At 39.6% G+C, this 15,149-nt stretch overlaps 2 protein-coding genes across 6 annotated transcripts in view; one reads left to right on the top strand and one right to left on the bottom strand.

The window, feature by feature from the left end:
- Positions 1 to 4,678, bottom strand: part of LOC109910432 (MDM2 binding protein) — a 66,723-nt gene extending 62,045 nt beyond the window's left edge. For 2 of the 3 annotated variants that reach the window (XR_007261896.1, XM_048595521.1), the window contains exons 1-2: positions 4,168 to 4,678; positions 1,007 to 1,090 (exon numbers count right to left, since the gene is read on the bottom strand). Coding sequence is in view for 2 of the 3 variants with exons in the window: in XM_048595521.1 (XP_048451478.1) it covers positions 1,007 to 1,090; positions 4,168 to 4,237 (154 nt within the window). In the remaining variant the exon portion in view is untranslated. The remainder of the gene's footprint in view (positions 1 to 1,006; positions 1,091 to 4,167) is intronic. The other variant, XM_048595520.1, reaches the window with a different exon arrangement.
- A 171-nt stretch (positions 4,679 to 4,849) lies between these two features.
- mrpl13 (mitochondrial ribosomal protein L13) overlaps positions 4,850 to 15,149 on the top strand; it is an 86,036-nt gene continuing 75,736 nt past the window's right edge. For all 3 annotated transcript variants that reach the window (XM_048595523.1, XM_048595522.1, XM_020509623.2), the window contains exons 1-2: positions 4,850 to 4,937; positions 8,611 to 8,734. In XM_048595523.1, coding sequence (XP_048451480.1) covers positions 4,911 to 4,937; positions 8,611 to 8,734 — 151 coding nt within the window. In that variant the 5' untranslated portion in view covers positions 4,850 to 4,910. The remainder of the gene's footprint in view (positions 4,938 to 8,610; positions 8,735 to 15,149) is intronic.

The raw sequence follows: 15,149 nt of genomic DNA, 5'->3' as shown, positions 1-15,149 counted from the left end.
GCTGGATGAACACAGCAGGCCAAGCAGCATCAGAGGAGCAGGAAAGCGGATGTTTCGGGCCTTTCTGAAGAAGGGTCTAGGCCCAAAACGTCAGCTTTCCTGCTCCTCTGATGCTGCTTGGCCTGCTGTGTTCATCCGACTCTACACCTTGTTATCTCAGATTCTCCAGCATCTGCAGTTCCTACTATCTCGCAAAGAATATGGGAGCAATTTGAGATTCTCAGAATATTTCTCTCTACACATCCAGCAGAGGTCACTAGAAAATAATGAGGAGATGGAGGTCTGCCTGATTCTTCTCTCCTCACCTAGGCTCTACTAACAGTGCAAAACTTACATTATACACCATTTTTAATTTCATAAAACGTCGAAGAAGCTTGTCATGAGTATTCTCAATCAAAATTTGACACTGAACCAAACAACATAATCTTGGGCTTTCAGGTGCATCGTAAAGGAGGAGAGAACGATAGAGGGATGAAAGGTTTAGGGAGACAATTCCAAAATGTGGAGCCTAGATGACTGAAGGCGCATTTCATGGTCTTGTGAATCAGGGGTACACAAGAGGTCAGACTTGGAGGATTGCAGAGATCCTGGACAGTTGTACAGCTAGAGGAGTTAGAAAGAGGGAAAGCTGAGGCCATGAGGGATTTGAAACAAGGATGAGAATGTTTTATAAAACTCCCCAAATGATAATCAAGTAATACAGTAGAGACTGGAGATCATACTTGTGCAATTTACATGGCTCAGATATCTGTTATTAGCCTCTAAGCTAGCAGATAAGGTGAATGTTGGTTTAAAACTGCCTATACCAACGAAACGCAGAGCGCAGTTGGGACATGTTGGGTATAAACAGTACGCCAGCTTTTCACAGGAAGAGCACTTCAAGCACAATTTTTGAGACAGGATGTCATCTGCAAAACATTACGTCAACAGTCAAAAACTACAATTTTATTTAATGTACCTGAATATGAGCAAGCTTATGAATTTCAAAAATGATTAAAGTTATTACCCGGAAGCAAGACCAATCTCGAATTTGATGAGATTCTGGCATTCTTTCTCAGTTGTTCATAGACACGTTTAATGGCTGTCAGCTCTGCAGAATAAAAATGAAATGATTTATAAACATATGCCAAAGGAAGATAAACAGTCTTTCTTATTCATCCTCGGTGCAACTAGTTATACAGCCTCTAAAATATACTACAGGCAAAAATACAGACTAAAAATGTCCAAGCCTAGGTCATGAAAGAATGAATTCTGGAAAACTCCTTTCCTTTCTCCATGTAACATCCTATTTCCCTCTTACACATAAGCAATATCAGTTTCCTTCAGGAACTTCACAGCTCTCTTCAGAATGCTTCTTATTAATTTACAGTTGCATGCAAAGTTATTGTAAAGTTCTGTGGAAGAAACACCTTCCGATATCTAAACAAGATCTAAGTTTACATAATTTATACATCCTAATAAATGCACAGAACAAATTATTTAGATCAAATCATCTCTCCTAATGCAGGATCTAAGGATTCTTAAAGTAACTACTAGGCTATTGGGTTGCCGCTTGAACATTTTCCTGGGCTTTCAATTCTTCTCGCTTGGGAAGAGACGAGAACTGGTTGTGATCTTCTAAACCAGGACACTCCCAACAAAATATTGCAAAAGAATGCAAAAACACAAGGAATATGAAGTAGGGCATATAGCCCATCAAACATTCTCCACTTTTCAATATGATCATGGGTCATCTTGGGGTTCAATGATGAGAATATAGAAGGCATAGTTAGTAAGTCTGCGGTTGACCATGATTGGTGGTACAGTGGACAGTGAAGAAGGTTATCTAAGATTACAAAGAGATCTTGATCAATTTGGTTCAATGGACAAAAGAGTGACAGATAGAGTTTATTTTGGATAAATGCACGGTATGCATTTTGGTAAAACAAACAATGGCAGGACTTATACAATTAAAAGTAGGGCTTTGGGTAGTGTTGTAGAACAGAAAGACCTAGGGGTTCAGGTAAATAATTCTTTCAAGTTTGCATCACATGTGGATAGGGTGATTAAAGCGGCGTTTAGCACACTTGCCTTCATTGCTCATACTTTTGAGAATGGGAGTTGGGATATCATATTGAGGTTGTACAGGATGCTGGTAAAGCCTTATCTGCAGTACTGTGTCCAGTTCTGATCTCCTTGTTATAGGAAGGATAGTATTAAGCTGGAGAGGTTTCAGAAGAGATTTACCAGGATATTGCTAGGTATGGAGGGTTTGAGTTATAAGGAGAGGCTGGATAAGCTGGGACTTTTTTCACTGGAGCAAAGGAGGTTGAATGGTGACCTTAGAGAGGTTTATAAAATTATGAGGGGTATAGATAAGATGAATGGCAGATGTCTTTTCTCAGGGGTGGGGGATTTCAAGACTAAGGGGCATATTTTTATGGGAAGAGAAGAAAGACTTAAAAAGAGATGAGGGGCACGTGTGGAATGAATTTCCCTAAGGTGTGGGTACAGTTATAACGTTGAAAAGACATTTAGATAAGCACATGAATAAGAAGTGTTTGGAGGGATATGAGCCAAGCACAGGCAGGTGCGACTAGTTTAGTTTGGGATTATTGTGGACATGACCAGTTGGTCCAAAGGGTCTGTTTCCCTACAGCATTACTCTATGACTTCACTTTCCTGCCCACCCCTCAAAATTTGATTCCCTGCAACCAAAAATCTTTTTGTCTTAAATATACAATTTTCAGTGATGGAGCATCCACAACTCTCTGGAGTAGAGAATTCCAAAAACTCTGGAATTCATGGGATTGGAAACTACCTTTCTGCATATCTGTGCTTCTCTCTCCCTGACTGTCTCAAGTTCTGTAGTATACTCCCATCAATATAACTGACCTCCTCTTGTTTTTAAAAGTTTACCTATATGGCTTGAGGAATCTTCACTCCTATACTTTGTAATAGTGAACTGCCAATCATGCTACTGTCTCAACAATGTCTCTGTAACAGCAGTCATGCCTAAATCCCATGTGTTAACACCACCAACTCATACCTTACTTGCAAGGCTCCTTGCATTAAAATAAATGCTATCCAACCTTGAATTGTTTTCCCAGTGTCTTAATTTGACTACATAAGCTCTGCTTTCCAGACTGATTTGGCTTTTCTGCTACACCTGTCTGATCATCCCCAAGTGATCCTCCACTCTGTTTCCCATTGCCCTATTAAATTAGATTAAACCTTCACTCAAAGTATCAGCAAACTACATCTCGCTCCCATACAAGAGGACGTTCGTGCCATTTCTGTTCAGGTGCAACTCCTCCGAATTATACAGATCACACCTTCACCAAAACGGACCCAGTGATCCAGGATTCTAAAGCTCTCCCTCTGCACCAACTTTTCAGCTATACATTCATCTGCTCTATCCATCCATTCCTATACTCACTAGGATGTGGCACCATGAGGAAAGTTGTGATAACCTTCAAGGTACCGCTTTTCAACCTAGCTCCCTAAATTCTTGTTGCAGGCAGACAGATGAATGAGGCCCATGTCATTGGTAACTACATGAACCACCTTTAACATTTATCCTCTCACTTCAGAATGGTCAAGTCTGAAACCAGTTCTGAGGAAGGGTCACCAGACCAGAAATTTTAACTCGGATTTCTCTCCACAGATGCTGCCAGACCTGCTGAGCTTTTCTAGCAATTTCTGTTTTTGTTTCTGATTTACAGCATCCGCAGTTCTTTCAGTTTTTAATGCCTACTAAAAGACTGTGCGAAGCAAAGATAATATGGGACACATCGTTATTGAATGTGGGAATTGTAATTTTAATATAAATGCAACAATCTGCATAAAGCTTGAAGGTGTTCTGTAAGTCAGCAAAGCAAGCTTTGATAACACAGTGTGGAGCTAGAGGAACACAGCAGGCCAGGCAGCATCAGAAGAGCAGGAAAGTTGATGTTTCTTGCTATCTCAAAGCAAGTTTGGACCCGTTTTAAAGATTCTCTTCAGGAATGTATGATATACACTATTATTATTTATCCTCGAGTCTACTACCAATCTGTCAAGTACCCCTATAACATTGTCCTATCCCCTGTCCCCATTATTCAGGTTAAGAATCTGTTGTGCAAAGCAGTGAATTCAAAATTAGATCTCAGAGCATACAACTAAACAATTTACGGATGCCACACTTACCAGTAAACTCTTCATCTTGATCTTGGTCGCCTCTATAATTCCAAACCACTAACAGCACATATCGGTCCATTGCAAGATTTGATAAAAACAGATTACCATAAAATAAACAGACAAACTGACTGAAAGGTGGCTCCACGCTCTTTCGGGCACTGCCTCCAAAAATCAGTGGCCCCACAGGCTTCCTATTGCTAGGGGTTTTTGACTGGCCGTTGCCGCGGGGTCCCTCTCTTTGTTTGTCTCAATCCATCCCCGTGTTTTTATCTCTCCCTCTGTTTTCTCTTCTGTTCTCTCTGTACATTTAATCTCTCTGTATTTTTTATACGCGCATTATCTCTTATTCTTCCCGTTTTCTGTGTATTCTCGCTCCAGGTTTTTCTATCTCCCCTCTCCACAACGCAATATTGTATAATATATAAACATTTATCTGACTATTTTGTCTCTAAGACCCACACAAACTCCGCGCGCTCTCTCCATTTCCAGGAAGCGCCTCATCCCATAAGGCATCCGGCTAGAAACTAGAGCCGTCTCAGTACCCGCTATTTACTTTATCTTTTTCATTTATTTGAAACTTTAAAGAAAAACTTTCCGCTCGATATTTGTCTGGGTTTATCAATGCCAGAATGTCAACGAGATTTGGGGATTCCGCTGCACTAGGAAAGTGAAAGCCGTTGAGTTAATAATAGAAAAAAAAGTCAGAGGAAGGAGGTTCCTCTCCGGAAGGGGTTAGACGGCGCACGGACAAGATGTCGAGTTTCAGTAAAGCGGCTCAGGTGGGGAAAGGGAGATACTTTCCGGCCTCGGGAGCGGCGGGGAGGGGATTCTGTGTTTGTCTGTCACTGATCGTAAATTCAGGAGGTCTGGCAAACAAGAAGTAGTACTTTCTGAAGTGCAGTGGCTGTTGGAATGTAGGAGAGCGCGGCGCCCCGTGTGAGCACAGCAAGATTCCACAGACAGCGGCGTGATTTTGAAAAAGCTAATCTTGTTTCTGGGACTGTAGGAGGTATGCAGCATCTGTGGAGAGAGAAAAACAGTCAGGCTTTTTTTTTAAAGGATCCAATACGGCACTTCTTGGGAATCGGTTCCAGAAAGACCTAGGCTCCCAGGAGAGATGTAGTGATGAGTGGAATTGCTCATAGTGAGCTATTTATCATTACCAAGAGAACTCTTAAAAACAACGTCCAGAGTCGCCAGTTGCCCAGTGTGTATTGCCACTTTGCTTCCAGTGATATGGCCCATTACCTTGACTTGAAAAGGAGAGCCTGGTTGCAAGGTTATGTGAGCTCTGTGCAGCTGGAAATTCATCATCTGTGCACGGCTAGCTTTCAGATTTAATTTGATAATTACCGCTCCAAATCCTACAATGAACCAAATTCCACACTGAATCACCTAGTCTGCCATATATGGTAAAGTGTTTGAATATTCTGTCACCGGGGATATGATTCTCGGACCAATTCCCTCACAAATAGCTCAATCTTCACTCAAGGGTTGAATGGCCTTGGCAGAACTCAAACTGAATGTCAATGAGCAGGTTATTCCCCTACCATTCAATTGCACTATCGATGACACCTTCCATCATGTTACTGATGATCAAGAGTATAATGCAGTGTGGATTTGCCTGGGTTAGATTTGTCCAACATGATATGTACAGGGCATACCTGGGCAATTTTCCATATTGTTTGGTAGATGCCAGTGTTGTAGATATATTGAAAGAGTTTGATTTTGGGACACAACTAGTTCAGTTGCACTTGTGTTCAGCACTATTGCCAGAATGTTATCAGGGTCTATAGCTTTTGCAGTATCTAATACCTCCAACCATTTCTTGATAATACGTGAAATGAATCAAATGGATTGAAAACTAGCATCTGTGATGTTGGCAATCTCCGGAGGAGGCCAAGATGGATAATCCAGTTGGCACTTCTGGCTAAAGATGGATACAAATGCTTTGGCTTTATCTTTGCACTTTGACATCAATGTGTGCTCACTGAGCTGTGGTCCAGCACTTGTGAAAAGTATGCACAAGCTTTGATACAAAGACCTTAAATGTCAGTCATTGATTCTGCTACGCAACTAGTTTTAAAACCTGTTGAACAGGTTCAGATTCACTTGCGCAGGCGAAAGGCATTTGATGTGGTAAAACAATGCAAGGTGAGTTATGTTCACGTAAAATATAAAACAAGTAAATTATTAAAACCCATAAAAATTTAATTAGTTAATGACCTTGTCATTTGGGGTCTCAGATTGGGCTAAAGTTGTATACTTTGTGACCCTCAACAGTTGTTCCAGTATGTTGTCTGTGTTGTTTCTTTTATTTGTGCAAATTGTAGGTTTTATTTATTTATTGGCTATATGGCAATGGAGATGATGGCCACAACTGGATGTAGTCAAGTCTCAACAGGGAGCAATACTCATGGTTCTTCGCAGTACTGCTTGTTTCAGTTAGTAATTCAGTTGTGATTTGGGACAGGAGAATGTTCAACTATTAAATGATGTAAGCACAGAAGATGGCCAGTCAACCCATTGTGCTGATCTTTAGAAAAAGCTATTCTGTTATTGCCATTCCCTGCTGTTTCACCTAGCCCTGAACATTTTTTGCCTTTTCAAGTATATATCGAATTCCTTTTGAAAGTTACCACTACGAATGATTCCATTATATATGTGAGAGCCATGGCTCACTGTGTACACTCTTGTCTGAGTCAGCAGACTGTGCTCAAGTCTTTGGAGTGGACTTGAGTCAAAAATCTAGCTTGACCCTCCAGTGTTATATGGTTGGATGTGCAGACTTCTCTGTGAGATGGTAAACCAAAGCCCTGTTTTGTCTTGCGGATGGATACAGACGATACCAGGGCCAAATTTTTCAAAGAAGAGCAAACGGGTTCTCCCCAAAGTCATGGGCAATATATATCTCCCAACCAACACAACATAAACGGATTATCTGGTCTTAATCATACTGCAGTTAACTCTTGCTCTGTGCACATCAGTTGCTGCATTTCTTCAACTAAAACAGTGATTAAAATGCAGAAGTACTTCATTGGCTGCAAAGATACAACCGGAGGTTGTGGTAGCTGCTATAGAAATGCAAGCTTTTGGTTTAAGCAGCGTACTCCAGAACGTAATTATTTACTTTGTAGAAATGACTATAATTTTCCCCAGTTCTTTTGTCAATTACCTTAAATACCAGTGTATTACTAACATTCCTAATGTTGGACCATGTCCTCCTCATTCATCCTATCAAAACTCATAATTTTGAATACCTATATTGAATCCCCACTCCCCATAACCTTAGAGAGGGTCATGCAGCATAGAAACAGGCCTCTCGACCCACCATGTCTTTGCCATCCAACAAACACTAAATGGCACTAATCTCATTTACCTGCACTGGGTCCATTGCCGACTATGCCCTGGCATTTTAAGTACTCATCCAGATGCTTCTTAAATGTTGTGAGAGTACTTGTCTCCACCACCTTCTCATGTTCCATATATCTACTACCCCCCTCTGGATGAAAAAGTGTTTCCTCAGATCTCCTCTAAACTTGCTCCTCACCTTAAGTTTATGCCCTTTGATCTTAGACGGATCTGGCATGATGAAGAGATTCTGACGATCAATCCTGTCTATGCCCCTCCTAATTTTATGTACCTCAATCAGATCGCTCCTCTTCTCATCTGCCAAGGAAAACAAACCCAGCCTATCTGGTTTCTCATCATAACTGATACTTTTCATCCCAGGCAACATTCTGGTGAATCTCCTCTGCACCCTCTCCGGTGCAATCATGTCCTTCCAATATTGTGGCAACCAGAACTGCACACAGTATTCCATCTGTGGCCTAACTAATGTTTTATAACGGTGTAACAAGACTTCCTTGCTTCTATTTCTACGTCCCAGCTAATGAAGGCAAACATCCCATTTGTCTTCTTCACCATCCTGTCAATTTGTGCTGACACCTTCAGGAATCTATGGACTTGTACACCTACATTCCTTTGTTCTTCCATACTCCCTAAGGATCCACCATTCATTGTGTATATCCTTCTCTTATTAGACCTCCCAAAGTGCATCACATTGCATTTATTGGGATTAAACTCCATTTGCCATTGCTGTGCCTAATTTGCCAGCTGATCAATATCTGACTGCAGCCTGAGCCCATTTTCCTCACTATCAACAATAACACTAATTTTCGTAACCTTCTCCACTCTAAGGAGACAAAACCTGGTTACTTCAGTCTCTCAAGTTAACTGAAGTGCCTCATCCCCAATACCATTCTAGTAAATCTCCAAGGCTTTGACATCTTTCCTAAAGTGAAGCTCCCAGAATTGGATACAACTTTCAGCTGAGGCCTCACCAGGTTTATCATCTCATCCATTATTAATGATAATTTTGTTATTATGCTGAACTGTTTCTGTGAATTATGTCTTATCTGCTTGAAACTTCCTCCTTCCTTTGTGTTCTAGCAATGGGCTTCCTTTTCAAAGATTTGGTATTTGATTGATGCCAAGATGCAACCACCTGGAAAGATTGCTACAATGTGTTCAGTCAGGCTACAGGGAAAACATAAGCCTATCTACCATGCGCTGAGTAAGTATCCAAAATCTTTGTAGCCTTTCTGAACGGAATCTTTTATTAAAAACTTGAGCTTCGATTGATGGTGAAGGTAATTGGAATTCTGTACTGCTGATGATCCTCGTACTGTTCATCCAGAGCAGTAAAACCTGCTAATCTCTTTGCGTAATGTACAGGTTCTAACAAACCCTCTCCCTCAGTATATTGAAACTCTTTATTTGAGCTGGTCAACATTTCCAAATTAGGGCTGATATTTGGTTCATTGCTTCACTGAATGAGCCGCAATGAAAGCATTTTGTCAATTTGCCCCATAAACTGGTGTAAATTCATTGGATCTTTGCACAAAATGCAGCACTGTGATAACTCTTAAATAACTTGGGGGGAAAATCTAGTGCAGCTGATTTAATAATTGCTTACCTCTGCTCCATGATAGGGGCAGCGCAGTGGCTCAGTGGTAAGCACTGCTGCCTCACAGTGCCAGGGACCCGAGTTCAGTTCCAGCCTCGGGCAACTGTCTGTGTGGATTTTGCACATTTTCCCGTGTCTGCGTGGGTTTCCTCTAAGTGCTCCAGTTTCCTCCCACGGTCCAAAAATGTACAGGTTAGGTGGATTGGCCATGCTAAATTATCTATAGTGTCTAGGTGGGTTAGTCATGGAAAATGCAGCGTTACAGTGTTGGATTGGGGTGTGAGCCTGGATGGGATGCTGTTCAGAGAGTTGGTGTGGACTTGTTGGGCTGAATGGTCTGTTTTCACGCTATAGGGATTCTACTCTATTCTATGTGTAATATGAGATCAAATTCAAACCTGGGATTTATTACCAAAAATTCTGTTCAATTGAGATAAAGTTGATAAAGAGTCATGCTTTAGAAAGAAGATTGTGTTTGTTTTGTAAATTGTGATTAGTCCAGACATGCAATAAATGAAATCATAAGTGAAAAGCTGAGTGTACTATTTAAATGTTGCCACTAGATGGTAGCATGATTCCACCTGGATATTTGCTGCAATAATGATGTCTATACCCCGATGACATGAATTTAAAACTCCTTCAGGGGTTTTGTCCGTCCCAATCTCTGTAACTTCCTCCAACGGGCAAGTCTCAACAAATTCCATATTCCTCTAATTCTGGTCTCTTCGCCATCCCCTATTTTAAACATTTCGCCATTGGTAGCCATGTCTTTAGCTGCTGACCACTGGAGTCTCTCCCTGAACCCTCTACCTCTCTCCGATAGTTTGAAATTTGGTATTCTTGTGTTTGTCCTGATGAATGCAAAACGAAAAGCTCCATCAACATATTGTATTCTTCTTTTCAGCAATGTTCAAGCTCTGTGTTAACAAGTTATGATTTAAATCCTCTTTGATTTCACTTCAGTCTCTGTAGCTTCACAACAACTGCTGTTATACTTCCAGTCCCCTTTGAAACTCCCTCATGCTGCACACACGTGGCCAATAAAATGTACGCTAACATAGTTGTACATGCCAACATTGCATGGTGATATATTTCATCACATTCGGGTAGAGGCTTAAATAAGAACTAGAAATGGGTGCTTTTGGAGATGGGAGGTTTTTCCAGCAAATTATTGTTGTTGTTTGCATCACATGGTAAGTAAACATATCAACAGACATTTTTAATACTTCCATTCACTTAAGGAAGATAATACCCCATCCCTTTATTTTGCACGATTGGGAATTTTCAGAACTCCCCATCTCACCAATACTAACCCCCAATTTTAAATGAAACTACTTGGTAACATAGCAAATCACTTTCCCAATTGGCAAGTTATATAGAAAGCTAATTCATTTATAGGTCAAGCTAAATAAGCCATGAGTAATGTGGGATAGCCTAACTCCTGCCACTCATAACTTCAATATGTATTTATTCATACTGCATACAAGGATAAGTGGCATTGTTTCAAACAGAAAATACTGAAGAAACTCAGAGATGTAGCAGCCTCTGTGGAGAGCGAAACAGAGTTAATGTTTTGAGTTAAAAACTGAAAGAACTGCAGATGCTGTAAATCAGGAACAAAAACTCAGCAGTTCTGGCAGCATCTGTGAAGAAAAACATCAGAATTAAAGTTTCAGGTCTGGTGGCCCTTCCTTGGAATGCTTTGGGTTTGCTGTTCTAGATGAAGAGTCATGCTGGCCTCAAAGGCTAGCTCTGTTTCTCTCTCTACAGATGCTGTCAGGCCTGCTGAATTTCTCCAACAGTTTCTGTGTTTGTTTCAGATTTTCAGCATATACAATATTTTGCCTTTTTTCTGCCACTCTTTCAAAATCACTATTTACTATCATAATTTTGCTGTTTTCCTACGATATATTGAGTTACTTAAAGGTGAAGTGGGTGGCAAGAGATTTTGTTTATCCTGTATTCTGACTGAGGTGACAGCAATTCTGGGACTCAGCCTACGATTTGCAGTTTCTATGGGTCCACAACTGCATTGAAAAGATCAGTCAGGATAAAGGTGGAGTTTGTAAGAAAGAAGTGACAAATTTTTTCTTCTGCAGTTAACTGAGAAGGGGTTGGAGATTTGTAGAAGGGTTGGAAAATAATTTCAGCAGTGATAGAGACATCTATAAAGCTCTGAGTGTAAACCACTGTGGCACTCCACTCACAAGTGATATCAGGTCATCGTGGTGCTGTACTCTTCCTTACTCAGTCTGCATTCTCAGTTAAACTGTTGAAATTTAATTCCAGCATAAGCATTTAGTACGCATAGGTTTTATGCATATCTCAAATTTCAAACTTTTTACTATCAACCATGGCTTAGTGGGTAGCACGCTCACCTCTGAGTCAGGAGGTTATGAGTTCAAGCCTCTCTCCAAGATTTGATCTCAAGGTTCCATGCTAACACTCTGTGTGCAGTACCGATGGAGTAGGCTCCACGCTAACACTCTGTGTGCAGTGCAGATGGAGTAACGTACTAATCAGGGTGTTCTGGTTTAAGGTGAGACATTAAAGCAAGGCCCTGTCTGCTCTCTTACAATTCGCTGGTACCATTTTCAGGAAGAGCAGGGGATTTCTCCCTGGTGCCATGGCCAGTATTTATCCTTCACTCAACATCATATAGATACTGTTGGTTATTATCATATTTGTTGTTGTGGGAGCTTGCTGTGCATACATCAGCTGCCTTTTTTCTGGCATTAAAATAGTGAATGCACTTCAAAAATGTTGTTCATTGGCTGTAGAGTGTAGGAGGAGATTGTGAAAGATGCCATAGAAATTTAAGTCTTCTAAGTTTAATGATGAAAGCTTTGCTTAACTAAGGATAGCTGGTCACAAGAAGGTGTGTTCAATTTTTTTGAAAGGTTTCCAACTGGAATTCCAGCTGGTTTCAATATTTCAGTTGAAAAGCCTGAATTGATAAGCTGAAAAGCAAGTTTGATAAAGTATGTGGTACAAGCATTCTCCAGACTTCACCACTGTTGTCATGAGGTTGATGTAAAACATACAGTAGTGCTGCATTTTGTTTTGTCAAGAATATATTTAGCAAGTTATTTAAATACTAATGGCTGAAATTTATTGCAAAAGAATGATGTTGATGCTATTGTGCTTATTGTAATTCAAGTGTAAGTCAGAAAGCAATGTCCAGCATTGACAAATACACAGTGAAAACATAGAAATTGGGAGGTTGTCTCAGTTGATTACACTGTAAAAATTCGACTATGTTTGTATCTCATCAAAAGACTCGGTGTTGAAATGTATGGAATGGACTGGATAGTTCTCTTTCATATCCTTTTAATTGTGAGTAAATTTTGAACGTTGTGGCAAGTTTTAGTTACTGTTGAACAACCTCTCTGGCCCCAAAAACTAACTCCTGTACGTGTATGGAGTCTCATTCTTTCAGGTTTTAGTAATTTTGGGAGATTTTAAAACATTTTTATTCACTTTTTTTGCTTCTGTCATCTTTTTCTCTCAATTCCATATTTATTTGCCTCTCTGCTTTCTCTACATGATATAATAATAAATCAAATGTTCAAGCTTGCACATTCTGGTTCTGACTTCGTTCTGCTCAATAACAATTCTGCAATCTGATTGATTAGGGAAATGCAGTTCACATAGGTCATAGACCCTCTGTAGCGGGGACTGTACTAAGTGGTTGTCTGATCACGACAAGCTGCAGTGTACACTCCCACATAAACCCTGTGAGCCAGCATAAAAGCAATGAATGGCTGATGACATGTATTCATGAAAGCAGCAAGGTATGGGTCACCCTACATAACATTTATCTAAATTCCAGATCTAGAATTCAGAAGTGCCTAAACACTTTGTCAGGGCATACAAATGAACATCACACACAGAACATCAGGTGGCAGAACTGACTGATCTTAAATTTTTTTTAAAAAATAGTGCTGAAGTTCAGTGTTAAACTGATAATAAATGGTTAAAGCTATGTTAATGTACATGAACTTACTCAAACTTTAGAGTTAATGGATGACCTCAACAGGTCAAATATGTAGCAAGTATCAAGTCGCAGGTTGCCAAAGTTATGTATTTTTCTTTAATTAAGTAGAAGAATGTTTAGGCAATGCTGATGTGCTGTCAGTAGATCGTGCAAATGTGCTTCTAGAGACATCTGTTGATGGTAAATGGATACCATTCTCTACAACTCTCTCAATATGAGCTGTCCTAATATTTTGTTTTATGAAATAACTAGCTCAGTCTGCACCCAGTATTGGGAGAACACTTTGTGGTGTCAGTAACCTGATTAGCTCTCAAGTCCCACATTATGTCTCATGCATGTTTGAGTCTTATCCAGAAAACCTAGATTTGTCAACACATGGTCACAATTACTGAGACTGAAGGTCTGTGGGGCTCCATTCATTAAAATCTCTCAACTATGTCATTCAATATGATTGATGTGGTAAAACATTACTGCAAAGAATTTTGTTTCAATTTAAACAAAGATTCTGTGTTTCCAGAATAGATTTTTGACGGTTGCATTATTTTTCAAACATGTCTCTCTATGAAATACAGCACTGCAGCTGTCATCTGATAAGCAGTGATTTGCAGAGACATCCTCTTGACATGACCAGGAGGGAGTATTAGTCCAGTTTCTCTGGCTTCTATTAGGATTAAAAAAAGATATGGTAGAAGCTATTAATTGTGAAAACTTAACAACCCAGAGAGAATGTTCTCTCAATAACATGGCTCTCACAAAGCGGACAAATAATTTTTAATGTTTCCATATGTCAGAAACCTATGTTTACACAACCTTGAACGTAGGCAGTACAATTGCTCTATTATTCCACTTTGTCAAAATCTAATGCTCATTCCACTCTCCTGGTTTCTTTTTCGGAAGGGCAAAATTGTGTCTTGAGTTGATTTCTTGACTGGAAAGCCATGGTAAACCTTCTAGCCCTGATGCTAATTTAAGTCTTGAAGTTGCTAATTATGAATGTTGATTTTGTGTGTATTGTTACTTTACACAGTTGTCAATCAGGGTAGAATGTAAAAAATATGCTCCAGATTTTAGGTAAATTGAAATGCATGATGACATTCTCCATTTAAACGACAAACATCTTGCAGCAACATAAACTTAACAAAAGTAGGTTCATTTTTACCATCCTGGTAAATGTCCATTCTGTACACAGTAGTGATGTTAGTTTTGTGTGCTGTTAATTATTTTCAAAACTTTTCATACATAACTTATAAAGATAACTTAATATATTAGTGTTTTTAAAATGTTATTTTTAATGAATAATTTCTGTATGGCTACATTTTTCCCAAATAGCACTGTTAAATTAACTGACATTGACTTGTCAGCTAAAGATAAATTTTGAATAGGCCACAATGCATTTCAGTACTGTATTACAGATGAGTGCCGAAGGCAATGGCAGTCTGAGAAAAAGTTATCCACCTGATCTCTTGTTGGTGGTTTCACTGTGCTTATGGCAGACAGAGAATAGGGAGTACTTTTGGCTATAGTCTACGTTCCACATTTTCTGACTTACAGGTTTTTTTTAAACAGAAATCCTTCAAACAAGAAGTAACACAAAATAACAACTTGCATTTATACAGCATCATTCACATAGTTAAATATTTCGAGGCACCTCATGGGTGTGCTATGACAAGCATTTGATAATGAGCCAAATAAGGAAGTATTAGTACAAGTGACCAAAAGATTATTTAAAGAGTATCTTAAAGTTGGAAAGACAAGTGGAAAAGTTTAGGCACGGAATTTCAGAGCTTAAGATCTTGACAACTGAAGGGTCGTCATTTATTGAGTGAAAATCTTCATCAATCAGAATGGTTATGGAAACTCACTGCCCTTAATTTGATGATGTTTTAAGTTGTTGAAAAGAAATGACTTTCAAGTTTTCAACAGGAAAACTGTTTGTTTCTAAATGACTACTGTCAGAAAGTGTCAGGGCCAAAACTAAGCAGTTGGCAACTTGGAAGTGCATTTGTGAGTGAGTTAGGATAAAAT

The sequence above is a fragment of the Rhincodon typus genome, chromosome 4, assembly GCF_021869965.1.
Source record: "Rhincodon typus isolate 14 chromosome 4, sRhiTyp1.1, whole genome shotgun sequence".
Lineage (NCBI taxonomy): Eukaryota > Metazoa > Chordata > Chondrichthyes > Orectolobiformes > Rhincodontidae > Rhincodon > Rhincodon typus.
The sequence above is the reverse complement of the archived record's forward strand: the minus strand, read 5'-3'. Positions and strand labels throughout refer to the sequence as shown.